Consider the following 25673-nt stretch of genomic DNA (forward strand, 5'->3'; position numbering starts at 1 on the left):
AGAGGAAATCGGGGATGTGGAGGACAGAAGAGACAAAGAACGCATCCGAGAACATCATGCCTAGAATTGGTTTCCATCCATTTACCAGAATTGGGGTTCTTGCCAGGATCTCCTGGTAGTTCTCCACTCCGGGGGCTTCTCTGGCTTCAGTACAAGTGGAGGTTTCTGGCTGGAAAAAAAAAGAGGCACATAATAGGTCTTCACCATTTGGAGTCCACCAATACCACGTTGCTTCAGCTTAGATCCTTCTCCTCACCCCACTGTCTCACCTGGGGGGTCCCTCTTCAACCCACTGTCTCACCTGGGAGTCCCTCTTCAGCCCACTGTCTCACCTGGGAGTCCCTCTTCAGCCCACTGTCTCACCTGGGGGTCCCTCTTCAGCCCACTGTCTCACCTGGGGGTCCCTCTTCAGCCCACTGTCTCACCTGGGGGTCCCTCTTCAGCCCACTGTCTCACCGGGGGGTCCCTCTTCAGCCCACTGTCTCACCTGGGGGTCCCTCTTCAGCCCACTGTCTCACCTGGGGGTCCCTCTTCAACCCACTGTCTCACCTGGGGGTCCCTCTTCAGCCTACTGTCTCACCTGGGGGTCCCTCTTCAACCCACTGTCTCACCTGGGGATCCCTCTTCAGCCCACTGTCTCACCTGGGGGTCCCTCTTCAGCCCACTGTCTCACCTGGGGGTCCCTCTTCAGCCCACTGTCTCACCTGGGGGTCCCTCTTCAGCCCACTGTCTCACCTGGGGGTCCCTCTTCAACCCACTGTCTCACCTGGGGGTCCCTCTTCAGCCCACTGTCTCACCTGGGGGTCCCTCTTCAGCCCACTGTCTCACCTGGGGGTCCCTCTTCAGCCCACTGTCTCACCTGGGGGTCCCTCTTCAGCCCACTGTCTCACCTGGGGGTCCCTCTTCAGCCCACTGTCTCATCTGGGGGTCCCTCTTCAGCCCACTGTCTCATCTGGGGGTCCCTCTTCAGCCCACTGTCTCACCTTGGATACTCCATTGCCTCATCTGGGGTTCCTTTTTATCCCACAGCCTCACATAGGACCCCCCAGACCCCACTGTCTCATCTAGAGTCCCTTCTCACCTGGGGTATTCCCTCACTCCATTACCTCATTTGTGATCTTACATTCTCACCTGGGGCCCCATTTTATCCCATTGTCTTAGTTTGAGTTCCTTCTCGCCCTACTGTCTTACCTGGAATATTCCATTACTCCATCTATGGGTCTACCTTCTCCATTACCTCATCTGGGGCTCCTTTTTATATCCCACTGTCTCATCTGAGGTTCACCCACCCAATTATCCCATGTAAGGTCCCTCCCTCCTCACCCCATTGCCTCATCCGAAATCCCTATCCCTGCTCTACCTCATCCATGGTCCTTCTCTTACTAATACATTTTCTGCCCCCACCCCACCCCACTCCCTTATCTGGGGGGCTACAGATCAGACTGACTGGAAACCATTTACCAACATGTTGCTGCATCCAATTATAGAGCATGTGCGTTCATTAGGAAAACGGAGTGCGCTACCTAATGGGCAGACCCAGACTAGAGGAGACGCTATGGACTCTATAGAAATGATGCCTTCATGACAATAGGGAACATGGAAGTATTAGAGGTGGGTCGAGTAGCGGTGACAACCTCTGTGATAGGTGTAGTTACCTCAGTATTAGTAATGTTCCAACTCTCCCAGATGGACGTCTCCCCCAACCTCACTGGAACCATGAAGATGACGGTGAGAGGAAGTGACCGTTGGCCCAGATTAATGACCTGAGGATGGGAATAAAGGGGTTGTAGTTACATGGAGGAGGCTGGTTGGATAAGGGTTTAGTTCCCCACCCTGTCTAGTCTTACCCTGTAGATGTGCTGTATGGTGGTGTCACTGTTGGAGAAGTTTTGGTATTTGCTGGACTCTTCAAGGCTACAACAAGCACAGAAAATGAGTAAGTTGTGGGGTACGGAGCGCCTCTGACATCCACCCCTCCATGATCCCATCCAAGGAGGGTCCCTTTCTGGGAGTCGGATACCATAACATGGGTTTCAGTAGTCGGATTACTCCTCTACAATGGCAGCACCCTTAAAAGCCAATGCAAATATCCCCATTCCCAGAAGAAGAAATGACTTCCAGTTAACGTCATGCAAGCTATTGCCCCCCTTTTTTTGAGGAACTGAACTATGGAAGTTGTGCCCAAAAAAAAAAATCAATCAAAGGACTGGTCACCAGCATTGTCTGTGGTCTCCCTGCAGCTGATCTTCTCCCTATTACTGACTTGCCATGCCCTTTTCTGCACAGTGTCGGTGTGTGGAGGTGGCAATTTTGGTGGAGGCAGGACTTTCCTTTCTCATGTCTGCGCTGCCCCCTTGATGACTGGTGGGGTCATGACAGAGGTGGAGGAAGCACAGATCCGCGGAATGAATAAAGAAGATGCAGGGACGTCCTTGCACTGCAGGTCCTCAGGTACGGCTTCCTCTCCAGCAAGGAAAACCACGATTAGCACAATGGTGGGTCTCTAAATCTTCTGAGACTAGCAGTCATCGGGATGAATGCCCTCTGAAGCTGGGTATACACATATTTGAAATTTGGGCGGTTCAGCAAGAACCTGCTGAATTTTGGTCCATGTGTAGCCCTGTCTGTGCAGCTGGCTTATGTTGAATGGTCTTGCTAGAAAACCAGCATTCGATCAGCTGCTGGTTGAAGGGAAAAACACTCAATGTATATCCAGCTTATATAGTTTTCACCAGAACAGGTCTCAGAAGATTTCTCCTCTACTTCTGTTCTGGTGACAACTCAATTTTTGTGTCACATCTTAAAGCCCCTTGAGCAATAGAGGAGCCCCCAAATGACCACCTGATGTCTCCTGGCAGCTACAGATGGTCCCAGATGACAAGGGATGAGCCAAACACCCCCCGGTTCGGTTCGCACCAGATCCTTCCAATGGACCAAAAATTCGTACGAACTTTAGAACCCTATTAAAGTCTATGGGACTCGAACGTTCGAAGTCTAAAGTGCTAATTTTAAAGGCTAATATGCAACAGACAAGACCAGCAATAAGGGGTATCTTCAGGTGTATACTGTGCTGGAGGCACACGACACCCACTAACTCCTGCAAATGCCTGTATTAGAGAACACCAGCAAAAAAGGGTAGATACAGGTGCATACTGTGCTGGAGGCACACAACCCCCACTAACTCCTGCAGATGGCTGTATTAGAGAACACCAGCAATAAAGGGTAGATACAGGTGTATACTGTGCTGGAGGTACACGACACCCACTAACTCCTGCAGATGCCTGTATTAGAGAACACCAGCAATAAAGGGTAGATACAGGTGCATACTGTGCTGGAGGCACACAACACCCACTAACTCCTGCAGATGGCTGTATTAGAGAACACCAGCAATAAAGGGTAGATACAGGTGCATACTGTGCTGGAGGCACACAACACCCACTAACTCCTGCAGATGGCTGTATTAGAGAACACCAGCAATAAAGGGTAGCTACAGGTGCATACTGTGCTGGAGGCACACAACACCCATTAACTCCTGCAGATGCCTGTATTAGAGAACACCAGCAATAAAGGGTAGATACAGGTGCATACTGTGCTGGAGGCACACAACACCCACTAACTCCTGCAGATGGCTGTATTAGAGAACACCAGCAATAAAGGGTAGCTACAGGTGCATACTGTGCTGGAGGCACACAACACCCATTAACTCCTGCAGATGCCTGTATTAGAGAACACCAGCAATAAAGGGTAGATACAGGTGTATACTGTGCTGGAGGCACACAACACCCACTAACTCCTGCAGATGCCTGTATTAGAGAACACCAGCAATAAAGGGTAGATACAGGTGTATACTGTGCTGGAGGCACACACCACCCACTAACTCCTGCAGATGCCTGTATTAGAGAACACCAGCACTAAAGGGTAGATACAGGTGTATACTGTGCTGGAGGCACACAACACCCACTTTAACTCCTGCAGATGCCTGTATTAGAGAACACCAGCAAAAAAGGGTAGATACAGGTGCATACTGTGCTGGAGGCACACAACACCCATTAACTCCTGCAGATGCCTGTATTAGAGAACACCAGCACTAAAGGGTAGATACAGGTGCATACTGTGCTGGAGGCACACAACACCCATTAACTCCTGCAGATGCCTGTATTAGAGAACACCAGCAATAAAGGGTAGATACAGGTGTATACTGTGCTGGAGGCACACAACACCCACGAACTCCTGCAGATGCCTGTATTAGAGAACACCAGCAAAAAAGGGTAGATACAGGTGTATACTGTGCTGGAGGCACACAACACCCACTAACTCCTGCAAATGCCTGTATAAGAGAACACCAGCAATAAAGGGTAGATACAGGTGCATACTGTGCTGTGCTGGAGGCACACAACACCCACTAACTCCTGCAGATGCCTGAGAAAAGAACACACTGTCCCTGCCTATCTAGCTCTTTCCCTGCATGCCGGAAAAAACACTACACAATGTAGCCACGCTGGTGGCCTTATATAGTGTGGGGCGTGTACTAAACCCCCTGAGCTATAATTGGCCACAGGCAGGGAATCATGGCTCTCTTTGCTGCCGGCGCTGTGATTGGCCAAGCATGCGGGGTCACAGTGCACGCTTGGCCAATCATGAGCCAGCACTGCACTGCGATGGCGTAGTGCATTGTGGGCCGTTGGTGGCACACGAATTTGGTGAGAACGGTCCACAAAGTTCTGAATTTGCCGAACAGATGAACGGCCGATGTTTGAGTCGAACATGCGTTCATCCCTACAGATGACAACAGAATGTCTGAGGACAACCCTCAGCCAATCATTATTGTCTTCCCCAAGTTAAGCTGTGACTTTTTTTTTTTTTAGCCCCCCGAGGGGTACTTGCCCCCTCCCCTGAACCCAGCCTGAAGAGTAACCCCCCCCCCCTGAAACCTGAACATTTCTGTCTATGGCCAACGCTGTTCCAGAAGACTACAGGGCTAGTCAGATGGAAATCGTCCGATTCCCTCCTTCAGTTGGTCTTTTACTCACCTGGTGATGGTAACGTAGATGGCATAGCGGACATTCAGCTGCGATGAGGACATCATTTGATTGGTGGGAACTCGTCTGTAATCACTGATAGAGGAAACGGAAAGAGCAGGGTTAGAAGTGCTTGAGAAACCTTAGACAACGGCCCTAAGATATGCAGAGACATGGCACAAAAGGAATGCTCAAAAAGGCCAACTATATACGAGACATCAGTTGAGCACCATTAAGGACAACTTCATTTTTGGACTGCTTATTCATTGCTACCTACAGAACTCAATGCAGGATTTGGAAGATTTCTCCTTACTTCCTGCTTAGGTGACAGTTGTAGTATTTTGTATATCCTGTCCCTTTCGGTTTCGGTGATAAAGGAGACCAGGAGAAGAGTTTTTAGTTTTACATACACCTTAAATGTGGTGAATCCTCTCTAGAGCCCCCCCCCCAAAAAAAAAATCCCTGTAATCTGAGGCCCTTCATGATGTCAATATCCTCCTTTGTCTCTGCCACCTCCACCTCCTAGTGCTCTGGAGGGACCTCAGAGAAGTGCCTGGCTCATCTGTGGACCTGCCTTGTGTTCCGATTGGCGGTTGAGTTTTAATGCCGTATGGAACAGAAGCTCACCTTCATGCGATTCATTGCTAGTGACCCTCCGATCAGTTTGTAAGGGTAGGTGGGCTTACACTTCCTCTCTGTTCTTCTCCTCTTTGGGAGCCAAGTGTGGGTCACATAAGGGGCCTACCTCTGGGTGGGTTCTTTGGGCTATACCAGGCGATGCATGGGGTTGCTCGTCCCAGCACCAGTGGCAGACATTTTTTTGGGGGGGGAGGGGTGGCAAACAGTAACACCCCCCTGGATGGTTGGTCGGGTGGGTTCAGTGCACCTACTCCATCTATGGTGGGCAGCGCTTCCATCCAGGGCGGGAGCAATTTTTCAAGGATCAGAGTCTCTCTCCACCTCCTGGTTCCTTCGTCGGATGCGAGGAGATAAAAGGCAGCACAAAAAACATCCCCCCCTTCTTGTTCTCCTGAGGTCCATCATTGTTTTTAACTATGTATTATTATGGATGCATTTATGACGTATCAAGCTTCTGATACAGGGTCAGTACATCCCTAGCTTTTATTCAATGTTAGTATGCTACAGTGACTATAACCTTTGTATTAGCCACACATCTTATGTTATCTCTTTTTTTGTAGATTGATATTATATGTTTGCTGATCCATTTCCCTGAGGAAGAGTTTGAAACACTCGAAACGCGTCGGAATAGGAATTTTCACCTGTATAGTGCTCTTTGTGTTTATTGTATTTTGCATCCTGTTTTTGCTTTTTGTATCCACACATTCATTCATATTCCTTCTACCATTTGGGCTTCTGTTTTGCCCATATAACAACTAACCCTTTGATTTTACTTGTAGTAAAATAAAAATATTTGTTTTAAAGTAAGATATTGCCTACTAAATATTTGCCCTGCCCCTTTAAAGTCCCGCTGAGGCACCCTTTCCGCATCTACCATTAACTGGGATGTGGGTCAGGCCATTTCCAGACCATTTGCAGCACTTACCCCCCTCCTTTGCACAAACACACAAGGGGAGGTGGCACAAGCATTACCCCTTCTTCCCAGCCTGGGCAGCCAGGTAGACTGACTAACCAAGAGTAGGAGACCTGCCTACACGTTTGTAAAATCAGGTCTGTGTAAACGAATGGTGGAACGGCAGAGCAGATGGGGCCTGCACAAACTGTTCTGCCCTTTGATCTCACAGGGCGGCGACCCATCAGGTCTGTCCCTCCCACACAGTCCCGCGGTCACTTACCTGCTCACGTTGGCTGCCAGTATCAAAGTTTTCCCCAGCGCAGCTGTCTGTGAAACGTGAAATCCCACCAGGAAGATGGCCTGGAAGAGACCCCAGAAGAAAGGTAAAAGATATGAATGATTCTCACGGGTGTGTCACGGGAATTCTGGCCATCACCAGCTTATAGCCATTTTTATTGCCCCCCCCAATGGGTTCCAAATACAGTACAGCCTTGCTTATGCTCTGCTGCCCTACACCTGTGATGTCCTACTCATATGTGCTCATGCCTTGTCTTTGCCACTGCCCTGACAACCTCTGTAAAGGACCTCCAAGACACCCTTTTCATGTGATTGGAGACGTCCTTCCCTCAGGGCTGTGCCCTGCTTAAATCATCAAATGAAAGGGTTGGTGTGTCTCAGCAAACCTTAGCCCTTGTACACACGGGTCGGACATTCTGACAACCAAATCCGTTGGATTTTGTCCGAAACTGTTGCATACACACGGTCGGACAAAGTTGTCGGAAAATCCGATTGTACATAACGTGATGACGTTATTTCATTACGACGGGACTACGTTCAGGCTAGTAGCCAATAGCTTTGGCCTAGGAATTTGATCTGAGCATGCGTGGCACTTTGTCCCTCGGAGTAGGCTACACATGATCGGAGTATGTCCGATCGGAGCATTTTGTCGGAAAATTTTACGGACAAGTTGGAAAACTTGGTACGTTGGATACTCCGACGGAAACAGTCCGATGGAGACCTCACACAATCCGACAAAACGGTCCGATAGGAAACATTCCGTCGGAATCTCCGATCGTGTGTACAAGGGCTTGCGGTTTCAGTTCCAGATTAGCAGTACATTCAGTGCTTTTTATTTTAAAGTTAGGTTGAGGGGCCAGGGATAGGTTGAGGTTTATACTGAGGGTTGAGGGTTCTGTGTGTGTGGTGAGGATTGGAGGGTTCTGTATATGGTGAGGGTCCTGTGTATAGTGAGGTTTAGATTGAGGGTTGGGGGTTAGGTTGAGGCTTATTTTTTTCAGGATAGGTTGAGTGTTGTGGATTGCGGTAATTTGAAGGCTGGGGGTTACATTGACGATCTAGATCTGCCATTCACAACCAATGTTCCTTCAGAGGTTGCTAGGGCTTCAGAGGTTGCTAGGGCTTCAGAGGTTGCTAGGGCTTCAGAGGTTGTTAGGGCTTCAGAGGTTGCTAGGGGTTCCATGAGCTGTAGCTGATTGACCTCCCATTAGATCGTACTTACGTAGATCTCGGGCAAATGCCACATGGCAAAGTCGGTGACATGACGCTAATGCTAATTTATAGGTGTGGCATTCTGACCTTTACTGTAAGGGAGGGCTTTCTTCTCATTGACCCCCAATTAACTAATTTCAACATGGCCTTAAAATGATTCCAAGGGTTCCTCTAGGGCAGTAGTCTTTAAACTGCGGTTGGGGGGCTGGAGGTGGGTTTTTGCCTGCCTTCATCTGGCCCTTGGGGCACTTTCCTTCCACCGATACGACCACTGATGGCAATAATGGTGCACTATTCCTCCCACTGACACCCAACAATGGGGCACTATTCCTTCCTTTGATACAGTACCAATAATGGGGCATTATTCTTCCCACAGACACCAACGATGGGGCACTTATTCCTTCCTCTGATATAGTACCAATGATGGGGCACTATTCCTCCCACTGACACCAACGATGGGGCACTATTTATCCCTCAATACTAAAGAGGCATTATTTACCTCCACCAATGTCAATTTCTACTTCTAATGGCAACAGTCCTGCCCCCCTAAAATCTGGAGGACAGTAAACTGGCCCTTTGTTTAGAAACTTTGGAGATCCCTGCTCTCTAGGCTTAGAAGGTTGAGAAATGCTGGTTGAGGGTTTTGAGGAAAAGTGTTAGTTTTGGGTATTAGCATTAGGGATAGATTTGAGGGTTGGGGTTAGGGAGTCATTTTAGGGTTAAGAATCGAGGATTAGTGTTAGGGTGGGGTTACGGGGTAAAGTTATGGTTAGGTTGAAGGTTCTGGGTTATGGTCAGACCTGGAATGAAGAATGGTGGTTGGGGTTTAGGGGTTTACGTTGAGGGTTAGTTTGAGGTTCTAGTTGTGAGCTGGACAATTGAAAGTTGTGGTTGCAAGTAAAGTCGGGATTACATTGAGGTTCAGGATGAGAGGTCAGTAGTTTGTTTGGTTACATAGCTGGTTATTCACATCAAAGGATCATATTTGATGTTAATCAGTCTCCGGGTTCTTTCTGTTGTAGCCTCTTCTTTCTTTAGTGTTCATTTCTCTCTCCAATAGCAATACTCTCTTGCACTCTCACACATTAGATTTTCTTGCATTCTCTTACACTCTTTTACTCTCTTGCACCCTCTCGCACTGTCGACCCCCCCCCTCCCCCACACTCTCTTGACCCCTTTTGCACCATTTTGTACTTGCACACTCTCTAGCACCCTCTCGCATTCTCTTGTACTCTTTCGTATCTCTCGCACCCTCTCATACTCTCTATACTCTTTTGACCCCTTTTAAACTCTCTGGCACTTTCTCACACCCTTTTGACCCCTCTCACACCCACTTGTACTCTCTTACACTCTCTCGACCCCTCTTACACTCTCTTGACCCCTCTTACACTCTCTCGACCCCTCTTGCACTCTCTCGACCCCTCTTGCACCCTCTCATCCCCTCTCTTGACCCCTCTCACACCCACTTGTACTCTCTTACACTCTCTTGACCCCTCTTACACTCTCTTGACCCCTCTTACACTCTCTCGACCCCTCTTGCACTCTCTCGACCCCTCTTGCACCCTCTCATCCCCTCTCTTGACCCCTCTCACACCCACTTGTACTCTCTTACACTCTCTTGACCCCTCTTACACTCTCTTGACCCCTCTTACACTCTCTCGACCCCTCTCGCTCTCTCCTCTTACCGTGGTGTTGGACCTCAGAATAGGTCTGTTCACCCCGCAGGTCACCATTCTCTGACCCTCCAGAGTGGCGCATGAAACCGTCACTTTCCTGTTTCCTGTCTACAAAATGAATAAAATTTGATTACAACAATTGCCCCACCATACAGAGGAGGCGGAGATGAGACCACACCTGATTTACCTCAACCAGAGACACCGTGCGATAGGACAGGCCGGAGGGGAAGGGGATGAGAACTCGAGTGTTGTATGAATCTTCACCTTCGTTCTTCACCGAGACCGTCACGTCAACTTCAAGAGTCACTCCAACCACCACCTGGCTGACACTATTAGACAGAGGAACGGGGTGGTCACACCGATTGTCAACAGACACCCAAACCACCCAACAGCGAACGCTTTCATTGGTCAGGCTAATGACAAACCGAGGGAACTCCATCTCACCCTGTGAAGGCGATCTTCAGGCTCAGATTGTCCTCACACACCCCATCGCCACCACAGTTCTTCTGAAATGGGACCTGTAAAGAAAGATATGAAGGTACATGACCAGGTCTGTGATTGGCAATGCCGTACGTAGCGTTTGGGGCCTCCTTACCTCCTCAGACTGGGTGGATGGAGAGTCCTCACTCAGCACAGGAGTTCCAACAAGGGATAAACTGAGTGAGACTCGGAGAGCCGACAGAGAGTCTTCCACACACTCCTAGAGATGGAGACAAGATGAGTTAGAGCCGTGACCTTCTCATCTTTATATCGTCACCGTATAGAAAGGTACTCACAGGAATCTGGATGGAATGGTCCGCACACACTTCCCCTTGCTGAAGACGTTTGGTGGCGTTGACGGAGCGCCCAGCACCGGTCAAGAGGGCCCGGGTGTTAGTGCGACCGGCGTCCAGGAGGAGAGAGTATGTCACCTGACCAAAGTCCTCCACTGAGAAAGAATGTGAGAAGACATAAAGCAAAGAACTGAACATATGACTTTCATGCATACAGTATATTGCTGCTGCTTTTCCAACTAAAAGACTGGCGAGCCTGTTCAGACAGACCTGTGATTCATTCACAATTATATCATGGCTCGGGATCTAACTGCTCACTGGACCACCATCATCACCTCTGTCCAATTAGCAGCAGGGTGATCTTCCTGAATGTTCTGTGTGGCAGGTATGTGCGGTCTGTCAAGTCAAAGTGAGACTTGATGGACCTAACCTAACCTCAGAGCTTTGTGACAAAGACAAAGCCGAAAATATGTGGGACAGTTGGGTGATACAAAGGATGGTACAAGGGATGGGTTTGGGTGATACAGGAGATGGTTTGGATGGTACAAGGGATGGGTTTGGGTGATACAGGAGATGGTTTGGATGGTACAAGGGATAGGATTGGATGATACAGGAGATGGTTTGGATGGTACAAGGGATGGGTTTGGGTGATACAGGAGATGGTTTGGATGGTACAAGGGATAGGATTGGATGATACAGGAGATGGTTTGGATGGTACAAGGGATAGGATTGGATGATACAGGAGGTGGTTTGGATGGTACAAGAGATAGGCATGGGTGATACAGGAGATGGTTTGGATAGTACAAGGGATAGGTTTGGGTGATACAGGAGATGGTTTGGATAGTACAAGGGATAGGATTGGATGATACAGGAGATGGTTTGGATGGTACAAGGGATAGGATTGGGTGATACAGGAGATGGTTTGGATAGTACAAGGGATAGGTTTGGATGATACAGGAGATGGTTTGGGTGATACAGGAGATGGTTTGGATGGTACAAGGGATAGGATTGGGTGATACAGGAGATGGTTTGGATGGTACAAGGGATAGGTTTGGGAGATATAGGGGATGATTTGGATGGTACAAAGGATGGGTTTGGGAGATATAGGGGATGATTTGGATGGTACAAGGGATAGGTTTGGATGATACAGGAGATGGTTTGGATGGTACAAGGGATAGGATTGGATGATACAGGAGATGGTTTGGATGGTACAAGGGATAGGTTTGGGTGATACAGGAGATGGTTTGGATGGTACAAGGGATGGGTTTGGATGATACAGGAGATGGTTTGGATGGTACAAGGGATAGGATTGGATGATACAGGAGATGGTTTGGATAGTACAAGGGATGGGTTTGGGTGATACAGGAGATGGTTTGGATGATACAAGGGATAGGTTTGGATGATACAGGAGATGGTTTGGATGGTACAAGGGATAGGTTTGGATGATACAGGAGATGGTTTGGATGGTACAAGGGATAGGATTGGATGATACAGGAGATGGTTTGGATGGTACAAGGGATAGGTTTGGGTGATACAGGAGATGGTTTGGATGGTACAAGGGATGGGTTTGGATGATACAGGAGATGGTTTGGATGGTACAAGGGATAGGATTGGATGATACAGGAGATGGTTTGGATAGTACAAGGGATAGGATTGGATGATACAGGAGATGGTTTGGATGATACAAGGGATAGGTTTGGGTGATACAGGAGATGGTTTGGATGGTACAAGAGATAGGCATGGGTGATACAGGAGATGGTTTGGATGGTACGAGAGATAGGTTTGGGTGATACAGGAGATGGTTTGGATGGTACGAGAGATAGGTTTGGGTGATACAGGAGATGGTTTGGATGGTACAAGGGATACGTTTGGGAGATATAGAGGATAGGTTTGGGTGATACAGGGGATGATTTAGATGGTACAATGGATGGGTTTGGATCATACAGGAGATGGTTTGGATGGTACAATGGATGGGTTTGGGTGATACAGGAGATGGTTTGGATGGTACAAGGGATAGGATTGGATGATACAGGAGATGGTTTGGATGGTACATGAGATAGGCATGGGTGATAAAGGAGATGGTTTGGATGGTACGAGAGATAGGTTTGGGTGATACAGGAGATGGTTTGGATGGTACAAGGGATAAGTTTGGGAGATATAGAGGATAGGTTTGGGTGATACAGGGGATGATTTAGATGGTACAATGGATGGGTTTGGATCATACAGGAGATGGTTTGGATGGTACAAGGGATAGGATTGGATGATACAGGAGATGGTTTGGATGGTACAAGGGATAGGATTGGATGATACAGGAGATGGTTTGGATGGTACAAGGGATAGGATTGGATGATACAGGAGATGGTTTGGATGGTACAAGGGATAGGATTGGATGATACAGGAGATGGTTTGGATAGTACAAGGGATGGGTTTGGGTGATACAGGAGATGGTTTGGATGGTACAATGGATGGGTTTGGGTGATACAGGAGATGGTTTGGATGGTACAAGGGATAGGATTGGATGATACAGGAGATGGTTTGGATGGTACAAGGGATAGGATTGGATGATACAGGAGATGGTTTGGATGGTACAAGGGATAGGATTGGATGATACAGGAGATGGTTTGGATAGTACAAGGGATGGGTTTGGGTGATACAGGAGATGGTTTGGATGGTACAAGGGATAGGTTTGGGTGATACAGGAGATGGTTTGGATGGTACAAGGGATAGGATTGGATGATACAGGAGATGGTTTGGATGGTACAAGGGATAGGTTTGGGTGATACAGGAGATGGTTTGGATGATACAAGGGATAGGTTTGGGTGATACAGGAGATGGTTTGGATGGTACAAGAGATAGGCATGGGTGATACAGGAGATGGTTTGGATGGTACAAGAGATAGGCATGGGTGATACAGGAGATGGTTTGGATGGTACATGAGATAGGCATGGGTGATACAGGAGATGGTTTGGATGGTACAAGAGATAGGCATGGGTGATACAGGAGATGGTTTGGATGGTACATGAGATAGGCATGGGTGATAAAGGAGATGGTTTGGATGGTACGAGAGATAGGCATGGGTGATAAAGGAGATGGTTTGGATGGTACATGAGATAGGCATGGGTGATACAGGAGATGGTTTGGATGGTACAAGGGATAAGTTTGGGAGATATAGAGGATAGGTTTGGGTGATACAGGGGATGATTTAGATGGTACAATGGATGGGTTTGGATCATACAGGAGATGGTTTGGATGGTACAATGGATGGGTTTGGATCATACAGGAGATGGTTTGGATGGTACAAGGGATAGGATTGGATGATACAGGAGATGGTTTGGATGGTACAAGGGATAGGATTGGATGATACAGGAGATGGTTTGGATGGTACAAGGGATAGGATTGGATGATACAGGAGATGGTTTGGATAGTACAAGGGATGGGTTTGGGTGATACAGGAGATGGTTTGGATGGTACAAGGGATAGGTTTGGGTGATACAGGAGATGGTTTGGATGGTACAAGGGATAGGATTGGATGATACAGGAGATGGTTTGGATGGTACAAGGGATAGGATTGGATGATACAGGAGATGGTTTGGATGGTACAAGGGATAGGTTTGGGAGATACAGGGGATAGGTTTGGGTGATACAGGGGATGATTTGGATGGCACAGGGCACTATCCCCTGTACCATTTGATGGTATAGTGATGGTTTGGATGGTACGTGGGTCGGTTTTGATGGGACTGGGAATGGTTTGGATTATGCAGGGGAGGGTTTTATTAGTATGAACGATGGCTTGGATCATACAAGTAATGGCTTGGATGACATGGAGGATGGTTTGGATGGTATGGAGGATGTTTAGATGGTAGAAGAGAGGGTTTAGATGGTATTAGGGATGGTTTGGATGGTACAGGAGATGGTGTTGAATGATATGGAGGATGTTTATATGGTGCAGGAGAGGTTTTGGATGGTACGGGAGGATGTCTAGATGGTACCAAGGATGGTTTGGATGGTAGAAGGGATAGTTTGGATGGCACGGGTGAGATGGTGTGGATGGTTGCAGTCATACTTTGGATAGTAGAGGGGTAGGTTTGGAAAGTATGAACAATGGCTTGGATGATGGGTCGGATGGTTTGGATGGTACAAGTGATAGTTTGGATGGTGTTATGGGTCACTAGATGATTCAGGAGACAGTTTGAATGATACGGAAGATGTTTTGATGATTGGGGTTGGATGGTACCAGGGATAGTTTGGATAGTACAACAGCTTGGTTTGGATAGTATGGGGATGGCATGGGGGATGGTTTAGAATGTATGCCAGGCAATTTTGATGGTACAGTGTATGATCATTAAGATGATATGAAAGAGGGTTTGGATGGTAAGACAGATGGTCTTGATTGTACGGGGGAGGGGGGGGGGGGTTGGATGGTACAGGGTATAGTTTGGATGGCATAGATCCCTTGTACCATTTGATGGTATAGTGATGGCTTGGATGGTATTAGTATTGGTCAGTTTTTATGGAACTGGGAATGGTTTGGATAGTATGAGGAATGGTGAGGATGGCACACACCTTTCTGTCTTATTGTCTTTGTCTGGTTCTGACTCCTCCCACCTGACCACCTCTCTGGCTTAAACCCTCAGCCGCAATCTATATTTTCCTGGAGGCTTTGACTCCCTCACCTTTTTATGCGGTTCTCAATAGCTTCATATACAAAAAATGACCCAATAGTCTTCTCTACTAAAGTAATGTGCAATGAACAGATCACTCTCAATCTGCCCTATGTGTTTAACAGAAATGTGTTGGGTCAATCCTTCTGTAAGTTTGGATGCAGCACCATAAGATGTCAGGCTTTGGACCTCTGATTGTTCCAGGAAGCAACTTCCTGTCTTCCTGCCACCTCCCGCCATCCCATGGCTCACCTGTTGCTTTGCCGTTTTTCTTGTAGCTGAAGAAGCAGACGTTGAGCTTTATCACACCCCCCACTTTGCGCTGATCTGAGCACTCGTAGAACGAAAGGGGTATCTCATTAGGATCAAAGGTCATGCCAACTGAGACTCCCAGAACCGGGCGAGACCTACATGAGGGTCAGAGGTTACGAATGGTTATTTATGGAGGTTTTGTATAAGACAAACAGCAAGGTACCATAACTTGTACAATGAAGGATTATTGGTCCTTCCTGGTTGTAGAATTACCCCTTATACAGGCTGACTGTACAGTGCGGTATAGTGAGGATTTGGGCTGACTCTGAAGTCAGAGTTCCTGCACCAGCTGATCCAGATGAAAGCAACACCATGCAAGGTGCATTTTCATGACCATAAGACATATCATTGGGGAATCCAACATTTAATTTCTGCCCCCTCATTGTGGGCATTTATCACTCCAGAGAGAACAACAGTAATTGGACAGAAACAAACAGGGGTCAGTTGTAGCTGCAGGTTACTCTCCAACGTCAAGACACCCAGATGTGATAGAAGTCGACCATTAGTCTGGCCATACACATTACACAGAAGTCCTTTCTCATCTTGGAGAGAGTGATGAGCGTATTCTTCCAGGGAGCTTTGCCTGGCAATCCAGTGATGCCACCATAGATGATATACATGATCTTGTGAAGACGATGAGTTCATACTAGGATAAAAGAGATCTGATAACAATTTTCATTCTCATCTCACCTCACTATCAGGACTCGACCTTCAGCTCCCACCACAATATCTGGCAGATTGTCCCTCGTCATGTCCAGATTTCCACTCAGTGACCTCCCAAAGTACTTGATGCCACCACTGACCTGCTGACCAGAAATGCGCTGTAGAAAGGGAAGGAGCCAAAAATGAAAACCGAAGAAAAGAACCCAAAATAACATTCTTTTCTCAATAGAGAGTCAACCTAGGTGAGCAGACACAAAAGCCCCATACACACTATCAGATTTTCTGCTGATTTTTTTTCTTCAGATTTACCAAAACCATGTAGTAGAAGGGCCGGCCTGATTACATACACATTGGAACTCCTAAGGTTTGACCTCATATTATATGGTTTTGGTAAATCTGATGGAAGAAATCAGCAGAAAATCTGATAGTGTGTATGAGGCTAAAGAGTAACTGGAACCTGCATAGATATATTCTGAACAGCGCCTAGAGGCAATTCAGTTCGCATTGTGCGCTATACAAGTATTTCATTCATTCATTCATTCAATCATTACATTTGTAGACTTTCAGTTTTCAGTACACAGAACGGCAGAAGAAAACATAGGTACCTGTATATATGAAGTTCTGAAGCTCTCACCCTGGCCTGGGAAGATGTAGATGGCCCCCTGATAGTTGTCCTCGCACGGGGCACCAACTGCCAAGTCTGATAGCAGGTCTCCAGTCATGTCTGGTAGAACCGAAATGGCAGAACCGAAATGTCCTACAAATTGGCTGGGGTCACCTTGAAGGGTTTCTGGACATGTCATAGTGACAGATGGTCCTTTGGGGTGCCAAAAGTTCCTGACCTGAAACATAACATGAAAAGAATTAAGCTGGAAGCTACCAGTGAATATTATGAAGTAATTAAAAATAAGTGAACCAGAGCGGTTTTTAGCGATCTCATAGATTTATTTGTACACTTTGTACCCAAATTTCAGCATTTCAGGCTCAACCCAGTTTGGTAAATTGTCATCAATTATAGCTGAATGCAGAGCTATGAGCACCAGGACCATCACAGGTACACATTGCTTTGGAGGACACCAAACATAAATATGAGCAGTCATGGAAAACTCTGAGATCAGGAGATGGATGATAAATTTGGGTACTCGGAATATATTTGAGGTTGAAGAACATTCATTTGGTGCCTCCGTAGTTGCAGGGAGATGGATGTGTACCTAGCTATGGTCTTCTTATGACGAAATGAGACCATTAAGACTTGAAGTCCACTCTCAGGAGGCCACAGTGGGCTTCAGTGTTCAGGTCAGTATTATGGGGGCAGAAGAAGAAACAAGGATTGTAGATAATTTCTGTTAAACATCTGACTTCCAAAGAGGCAGAAGGATCAATTAAACTGATTCATTCTACAGATAAAACGGACTTACTGGAATCTTTCCCCATATCATCAAATAAACACGGGGGGTTTGAACATCATTGATTAGCAGTATGGTCCTCACCTCGGTGACAGGACAAAGGTACACCCGTCCGCCTGGAGCTTCTGGAGAGTAATACGTTGGGGCCCCGACCACAAGAAGAGCGTGTGTGGAATTCAAAGTGAGAACACTCAGCACCGACCCGAAGTATGACCCAATCTTAGAAGACAGATTGCATAAGTGGAGGATTAGAGAGAATTCTCAGATGTTCTTATCATAAATGTCTTCCCAAAAACTAGACTACTTGCTTCCTTCCCATCCATTCCCAGAAATATCTTGACAATCTGTAGCCTGTTACTTCTCCAACCTTTAGCCGTCCCACTCATGCACCCCTCTGTCACCTTGTCTGCGGTGAATCCAGCCACCTGGCTCCACCCCGATGTTGTTGGGTTATTCTTGTAGATGAAGACACTGCCCAGATGTTGGTATCTTGGTGCGCCAATGGCCAAGGTGTCCCACTGTAACTGCTGGACTGCGTAACCTGTATAAGGAGAAGAAAAGGGTCATGGTGGATATAGATCCAAACTTATAATTTTACCTGTGTGCACAAAAACACCACAACATGAAAAATTGATCCCTGTACCGCACAATGTCTAAGGGTAAAGACATGGAGGTCACTTCTTAAGGACACAAGCTGAAGAAAATTCCCTCTAACCTTATCCTACACCTTCCATGTCCACAATTTGTAGGATTTCAATGATCATTGATGCTGGTTAATGAATGATTTAACATTATACTATAATCTTCTGACATCAGGACAACTCTATAACCCCTGGTTTTCTCACCCATGTAAGAATCCTTCATGTCTTTACGATCCTTCGTAGCATTTATCCAGGTGCCATTCTGCTGACCGTCCAAGTACAAGGATATCCCTCCAGACCAATCATAAGCACCTACTGCCCCAAGGATGGGCCCTCTCTGCGGAGGAGAAGAAGGCATTAAAGGGGGTCTGAGATCTTCATGGCAATGGAAGCTTTATTCACCCCCACTTAGTGAATGTCAACTCCTATTGCTAACTCTACTTTTAAATATTATGATGACCAGGGACAGGCCAATTGCCATCAAATATACAGTATGTGCAGAGTTACCATCTTGGAACAGAATTCATATGTCATCACATCAACCTACTGTTTCAAGCAGACAGTTCCAGGCTTCGGGGTCTGGAGGTCTATTATCTCCTCTGATGGGCATCTCATCTCTGCACCTTGGGTATAATTGTACCTCCACACACATTGTATCCATTGTCAAGAGTTTATGGCCCTTTATCATGCATTCAAGTCATAACCATGTTGTGATGGACCCCGTGCTCAAGATGTCTGCTGTAAATGCTTCCTCTGTCCGGTACCACACAATCCAAGACCCCTTAGCTTTCCCATGCACTAGTCATAGCTCAGTGTGGGGTAAAACATCGGACCTCACCAGTCTTGGAGTACATGAGGAATAACCTTTTATTTGAGATTTTCACACAAATACATACAGCAGGATGACAAACTGTAACCAGAAACCTAATTAACATGAGCTACTTATCGAATCCTTTAGACAGCCTAAGTGACTAAGAGACATGACCTTTAGGACAGACTTGCCGTCTCTTTTAGCTCAGAAGACACAATCAACATTATCAACACAGAACTCCTTCATACAATAGCAAGGTTATTTAGCACAAACAACAATTGGTGAAAGACTGTTAGAAGCTGTGGCAAGCCAGAGTAGACTTGTTTACATTGAAGAAGACAACAGACAGGTGGCTGGAGTTGATGATATTAGCATCTAACATTATGTGTCCCAACAGTATGAATCGGCCACTATTTCTAATATGGCATATAAAGGGTTCCCAGAGTCTGGGTCTCTGAATCCAAAGTAACTCCACCTCAAGGGTCCCCAGGCATACAGCTCACAAAGAGCACCCTTCCCCCAAATGCCAGGGCCCATGATCGGTCAGAAAGAGGCTAGCATTCAGTCCCCTCCAAAGGCCTCTGTCCTGGTTAGGTCTGTCACACATGTATAATGAAGCTTCATATTGGCCCCTCACCTTTCCAAAGGCAGTTCCTCCAGCAATACGGAGTGCTAAATACAGCGATTACAGCAATCCTCTAGAGATTCCCAAACAATGCATGGAGTGTTTGTCATAGGCAGCTACTACCAGCATGAATGATTCTCAATTGTCACAAAACAGGGCCCTCTTGTGCTTCAGGGCCCTATAGAAGGCATATGGTCTACTCTGAATCGAGATAGTGTAGGTTCTGGAATACAACATTTCCAGGGACAATGGCAGTTCTAGTAAAAACAGTACAATTATACATATTCACTTTTCAAGGTAATGCAAGTTACATAGTTACATAGTTAGTCAGGTTGAAAAAAAGACACAAGTCCATCCAGTTCAACCACAAACCTTGGAAGCCTAAACCAAGCTGGTATGTTGTCTCCTCTTCTGTCTAGACATCTTCCAGCTACACCCCCCATGATTATTCCCGAGGTCTCAGTCACAGGGATGGCTGGATTGTATGACACCTATCCTTTTAAACCTGGTATGTATCTACCACAGGGTGGTCCTGGGGATACATTATATAAAACACATGCCGCGTCCCGATATTTAAATTTACCGGGTGCTGACGTCAGTCAATGGGAACTGGCCGGGCTGGTGAACAACATCACTTCCGCTCTTTGTGGAGTGACGTCACTACCGGGACGGCTGTGTATAAGACGGAACGCGGTGGGTCGGCGTCTTTTCACAGCAGCCCCGGTGTGTGGCTAGGAAGGCATTGTGGGTTGGTCTTCTTCTCCCCGTCTACCTCAAGGATAGATCGGAAACCATTGAGAAATAGCTGGAAGGTCATTTATGGACCTCTATCTGGGTTCCTTTTTTTTTTCCTCCATATCACTGAAATAATAAAAAATTATATATATATTATATTTTTTTTTCCCTCCATATCACTGAAATAATAAAAAATTATATATATATTATATATTTTTTTCCCCCATATCACTGAAATAATAAAAAATTATATATATTATATATTTTTTTTTCCACCATATCACTGAAATAATAAAAAATTATATATATATATATATATATATATATATATATATATATATATATAATTTTTTTTATTATTTATTCATTATAGACAAATATATATTTTTTTTCTCTGTTTAACACTGCGCCGGGCTAATGTATTTATATAAAGACAGGTGGCCCATTAAATAATTGAATTATCACACACTTCTTATTTTATGTGATAAATGTAAAATCAAATAAATAAACAAATAATAGCAAACACTGCATGTTTGAATAATTAATAAGGAATAGGAGTAGAACAAATTGAATTAACTACATATATGATATCATCGCAGTAAAACGCACTTTAGTAAACAACACTAAATAATCTTTACAGAAATAGATAACTGATTATTTATGAACAAATTTTATATATATATATATATATATATATATATATATTTTTTTTTTTTTTTTGTGGTTTTCTGCACAGATCACGGGTTATACAATCCTTCTCCTTTTTCCTGTTCTGTATTTCCGGAGTCTTCGCCTCCTTTTGTGCCTCTCTATATGTGATATACGGGCTATGCTACTGCCTTACCCTTCTAGAGATGCCTTTTTTCTTTTTGGCTATCCATAGGGAATGTAAGTAATTATCGATTTATAACAATAATATATATATATATATATACATATATATATATATATATATATATTTTTTTTTTATTTTTTTTTATTTTTTTTTGTATGTATATATATATATATATATATATATATGTATATATATATATTTTTTCTATTTTTTGTATATATATATATATATATATATATATATATATATATATATATATTTTTGTATATATATATATATATATATATATATATATATATATATATTTACCTCCCCCCCATGTATAATTCTCTTGTTCTGAATAATCCTTTAATATATATACATATATGCCTTATTTTCTGAATAATCCTTTAACATATATACATATATGCCTTATTTTTCTAATTTTATATTTGAGAATGTCACACCCATTCCCATGTCGCCCCCAATTCATTTATAGTCCTACATAAGGTTTTTTTTTTTTTCTTTTAACCCTGGGAGCAAGTTTAATTTTATTTTTTACTTGTATTTCTGTCAGGGCTGGCTTAGCCCTTCCTCCTCTGGGCTGGCCGCTTAGCTTTCGGCTAATTGCCAGCTCTCTTCTCTTTCCACAGTTACCAGCTGTTCCCGATGATGCTCGTCTGACCTGCCTATTTAAAGCCTTCCTGCTCACTTTTTCATTTGCCTTCACGTTGGTCACATCACTAGGAAACATCTCCTGCTATTTGTTTCAAGACTGGCTTTCTGACATCCCTCCTGGCTTCTTATCCTGCTTGCAGTTGCTCTCCTTGGATCCCTGACTTCTGGACTGGCTGATTACCCGATCTGGTTTATGAACTTTGGACTGGCTGACTACCCGATCTGGCTACTTGGCTCTGGCTATGCTTGACTATGCTTTTTCCTGTTTACCTTTTTATTTTTTTTAATAAACAAGTGTGATTTGATTGTACTTCTGTCTCAGTCTGATTCATGGTTCCTGACAATTTCTTTGTTATAACATTTTGGGAAGTACCTGTATAATTACTTTTTTTATGTGCTATTTTCTTCTTTACAACAAACTATCTTAAAGCGGGAGTCCGCCGTTTAAAAAAAAAAAAAAAAAAGCCAGCAGCTACAAATACTGCAGCTGCTGACTTTTAAAATAATGACACTTACCCGCCCACAGCGCGCCCGCGATGTCGGCACCCGAAGCCGATCTCTCGATCGTCTCTCGGGTGCTGCCGCCGCCATCTTGGATATGGGAATCAGGAAGTGGAGCCTTTGCGGCTTCGTTTCCCGGTTCCCTACTGCGCATGCGCGAGTCGCGCTGCGCAATAAGGATGGTCCCCGCTGCCTCTGGGATCCGTGTGTTTCCCAGCAGGCAGCGGGGGGACCTTCAGAAAGGGGCGTAGATTCTGCAGAAAGGGGCGTGGCTTCTGCAGAATCTAGGCCGGAAGTGGGTGCAGATACCTGTACTGTAGAGGTACCTGCACACCCCTCCCCCCTGAAAGGTGCCAATTGTGGTGCCGGAAGGGGGGGGGGGGGTTCCAATGAGCGGAAGGTCCACTTTAGGGTGGAGCTCCGCTTTAATGCTATGTTTTTCTATTTTTTTAGAAAAAGTTATAAGCTCCTGATGAAGCTTTATGGTGAACGCGAAACATGTAGGGCGTTTGAGTATCTCTGAGCTGATTCGTCTGTGATATACTGTCTGTATAGAGGCAGTGAGGGATAAAGAGAGCGATTGTCCATAATTACCGATGTCAGAACTGCGCTGAACCCCTCCTGAGACATCTCAAGTTGGAAAGAACTTCCATTCGCAGACTGTGTACCTGGAAAAGAGAGAAAAAATGAGTAGAGGATGATTAGAGGATGAAGTGAGAAGTGGAGAGGAGGGGGTGATAGACGATATGTACAAAGGGGTGCAGAGTAGAGGGCAATAAAGGAAGAAGAGAGGATGGAGAGGAGAGGGTGATAAAGAATGAAGAGAGAGGAGGAAGGGAGGGGTTGGAGAGGAGAGGGCGATAGTGGGTGAAGAGAGGGGTGGAGAGGAGAGAGTGATAGTGGGTGAAGAAAGGGGTGGAGAGGAGAGGGTAAAAGAAAATAAAGAGAGGGGTGGAGTGGAGAAAGTGATAGAGGATGAAGAGAGAAATGGAGGGGAGGGGGTGATAGAGGGTGAAGAGAGGGATGGAGAGGATTAGTGGGTGAAGAGAGGGGAGGAGAGAGTGATAAGGGGGGAAGAGAGAGGTGGAGGTGAGAGAGCAAGAGAGAAAAGAGAGAGGGGTGGAAAGGAGAGGGCAAAAAAGAATGAAGAGAAAGGTGGAGAAGAGAGGGCGATAGAGGATGAAGAGAGGGGTGGAGAGGAGAAAGTGAAAAGTGGATGAAGAGAGAGGTGGAGGTGAGAGGGCGATAGAGGAAATAGGAAATAAAAAAAGGAGTGAAGAGGAGAGGGCGATAAAGAATGAAGAGAAAGGTGGAGAGGAGAGGGCGATAGAGGATGAAGAGACGGATGGAGAGGAGAGGGTGATAGAGGATGAAGAGAGGAGTGGAGAGGAGAGGGGGCGATAGAGGATGGAGAGAGGGGTGGAGAAGAGAAAGCCATAGGGGATAAAGAAAGGGGGGGGGGGGAAGAGGACGATAGAGAATGAAGAGAAATGTGGAGAGGAGAGGACGAAGAGAGAAATGGAGGGGAAGGGGGTGATAGAGGGTGAAGAGATGTATGGTGAGAGCGTGATAAGTGGGTAAAGAGAGAGGTGAAAGGGCGATAGAGAAAAAAAGAGAGGGGTGGAAAGGAGAGGGCGATAAAGAATGAAGAGAAAGGTGGAGAGGAGAAGGCGATAGAGGATGAAGAGAGGGGTGGAGAAGAGGGGATGCTGGATGATGTACTAAGGGGTTCAGAGTAGAGGGCAATAGAGGATGAAGAGGGGATGGAGAAGGCAATAAAAGGATAAAGAGAGGGGTGCAGAGGAGAGGGCTATAGAGAATGAAGATAAAGGTGGAGAGGAGAGGATGATAGAGGATGAAGAGAGGGGTGGAGAGGAGAAAGTGATAAGTGGGTGAAGAGAGAGGTGGAGGTGAGAGGGCAATAGAGGAAAAGAAAAAAGGGGTGGACAGGAGAGGGCGATAGAGGGTAAAGAAAGAGGTGGAGAGGAGAGGGCGATAGAGAATGAAGAGAAAGGTGGAGAGGAGAGGGCGATAGAAGATGAAGAGAGTGGTAGAAGTGAGACGGTGATAAAGGATGAAGAGAGAAGTAGAAAGGAGAGGCGATAGAGAATGAACAGAGGGATGGAGAGGAGAGGGTGATAGTGGATGAAGAGCAATGTGGAGAGGAGAGGGTGATAGAGAATAAAGAGAGAGGTAGAGGTGAGAGAGCGATAGAGGGTGAAAAGAAAAGTGGAGAGGGCGATAGAGGATGAAGAGAGGAGTGGAGAGGGTGATAGAGGATGAAGAGAGGAGTGGAGAGGGTGATAGAGGATGAAGAGAGGAGTGGAGAGGGTGATAGAGGATGAAGAGAGGAGTGGAGGTGAGAGGGTGATAGAGGATGAAGAGAGGAGTGGAGGTGAGAGGGTGATAGAGGATGAAGAGAGGAGTGGAGGTGAGGGGGTGATAGAGGATGAAGAGAGGAGTGGCGGTGAGAGGAGCGATAGAGGATGAATAGAGGAGTGGAGAGGGTGATAGATGGATGAAGGGAGGAGTGGAGGTGAGAGGGTGATAGAGGATGAATAGAGGAGTGGAGAGGGTGATAGAGGATGAATAGAGGAGTGGAGGTGAGAGGGCGATAGAGGATGAATAGAGGAGTGGAGAGGGTGATAGAGGATGAAGACAGGAGTGGAGGTGAGAGGGCGATAGAGGATGAATAGAGGAGTGGAGAGGGTGATAGAGGATGAAGGGAGGAGTGGAGGTGAGAGGGTGATAGAGGATGAAGGGAGGAGTGGAGAGGGTGATAGAGGATGAAGAGAGGAGTGGAGGTGAGAGGGTGATAGAGGATGAAGGGAGGAGTGGAGAGGGTGATAGAGGATGAAGAGAGGAGTGGAGAGGGTGATAGAGGATGAAGAGAGGAGTGGCGGTGAGAGGAGCGATAGAGGATGAATAGAGGAGTGGAGAGGGTGATAGAGGATGAAGGGAGGAGGGGAGGTGAGAGGGTGATAGAGGATGAATAGAGGAGTGGAGAGGGTGATAGAGGATGAATAGAGGAGTGGAGAGGGTGATAGAAGATGAAGGGAGGAGGGGAGGTGAGAGGGTGATAGAGGATGAATAGAGGAGGTGAGAGGGGGTGATAGAGGATGAATAGAGGAGTGGAGAGGGTGATAGAGGATGAAGGGAGGAGTGGAGGTGAGAGGGTGATGGCTTTTATCACTCTTCATCCACTCGTCGATTCTCTTTATCACTCTTACGGAGCCCTCTCTTCTATTCCTTAGTCTCTTTATCACGTCTGCTCATCCTTTCTTCTATTCTCTTTATCACTCTTCATCCTTTCTTC

The 25673-nt window shown here is 46.1% G+C and overlaps 1 protein-coding gene across 1 annotated transcript in view; it reads right to left on the reverse strand.

Moving 5' to 3' along the window:
• Positions 1–25673, reverse strand: part of LOC143925199 (integrin alpha-M-like) — a 105154-nt gene that overhangs the window by 9595 nt on the left and 69886 nt on the right. The window contains exons 10-26 of the mRNA XM_077449797.1: positions 22952–23025; positions 18398–18530; positions 17954–18093; positions 17637–17771; positions 16752–16988; positions 16174–16304; positions 15424–15578; positions 10514–10665; positions 10333–10437; positions 10182–10255; positions 9925–10066; positions 9747–9845; positions 6833–6912; positions 5031–5114; positions 1848–1914; positions 1656–1763; positions 86–169 (exon numbers count right to left, since the gene is read on the reverse strand). Coding sequence (XP_077305923.1) covers positions 86–169; positions 1656–1763; positions 1848–1914; positions 5031–5114; positions 6833–6912; positions 9747–9845; positions 9925–10066; positions 10182–10255; positions 10333–10437; positions 10514–10665; positions 15424–15578; positions 16174–16304; positions 16752–16988; positions 17637–17771; positions 17954–18093; positions 18398–18530; positions 22952–23025 — 2000 coding nt within the window. The remainder of the gene's footprint in view (positions 1–85; positions 170–1655; positions 1764–1847; positions 1915–5030; positions 5115–6832; positions 6913–9746; positions 9846–9924; positions 10067–10181; positions 10256–10332; positions 10438–10513; positions 10666–15423; positions 15579–16173; positions 16305–16751; positions 16989–17636; positions 17772–17953; positions 18094–18397; positions 18531–22951; positions 23026–25673) is intronic.

The sequence above is a fragment of the Lithobates pipiens genome, unplaced genomic scaffold (genome assembly GCF_037356315.1).
Source record: "Lithobates pipiens isolate NorthernLeopardFrog02 unplaced genomic scaffold, aLitPip1_a1.2 Scaffold_22, whole genome shotgun sequence".
Classification (NCBI taxonomy): domain Eukaryota; kingdom Metazoa; phylum Chordata; class Amphibia; order Anura; family Ranidae; genus Lithobates; species Lithobates pipiens.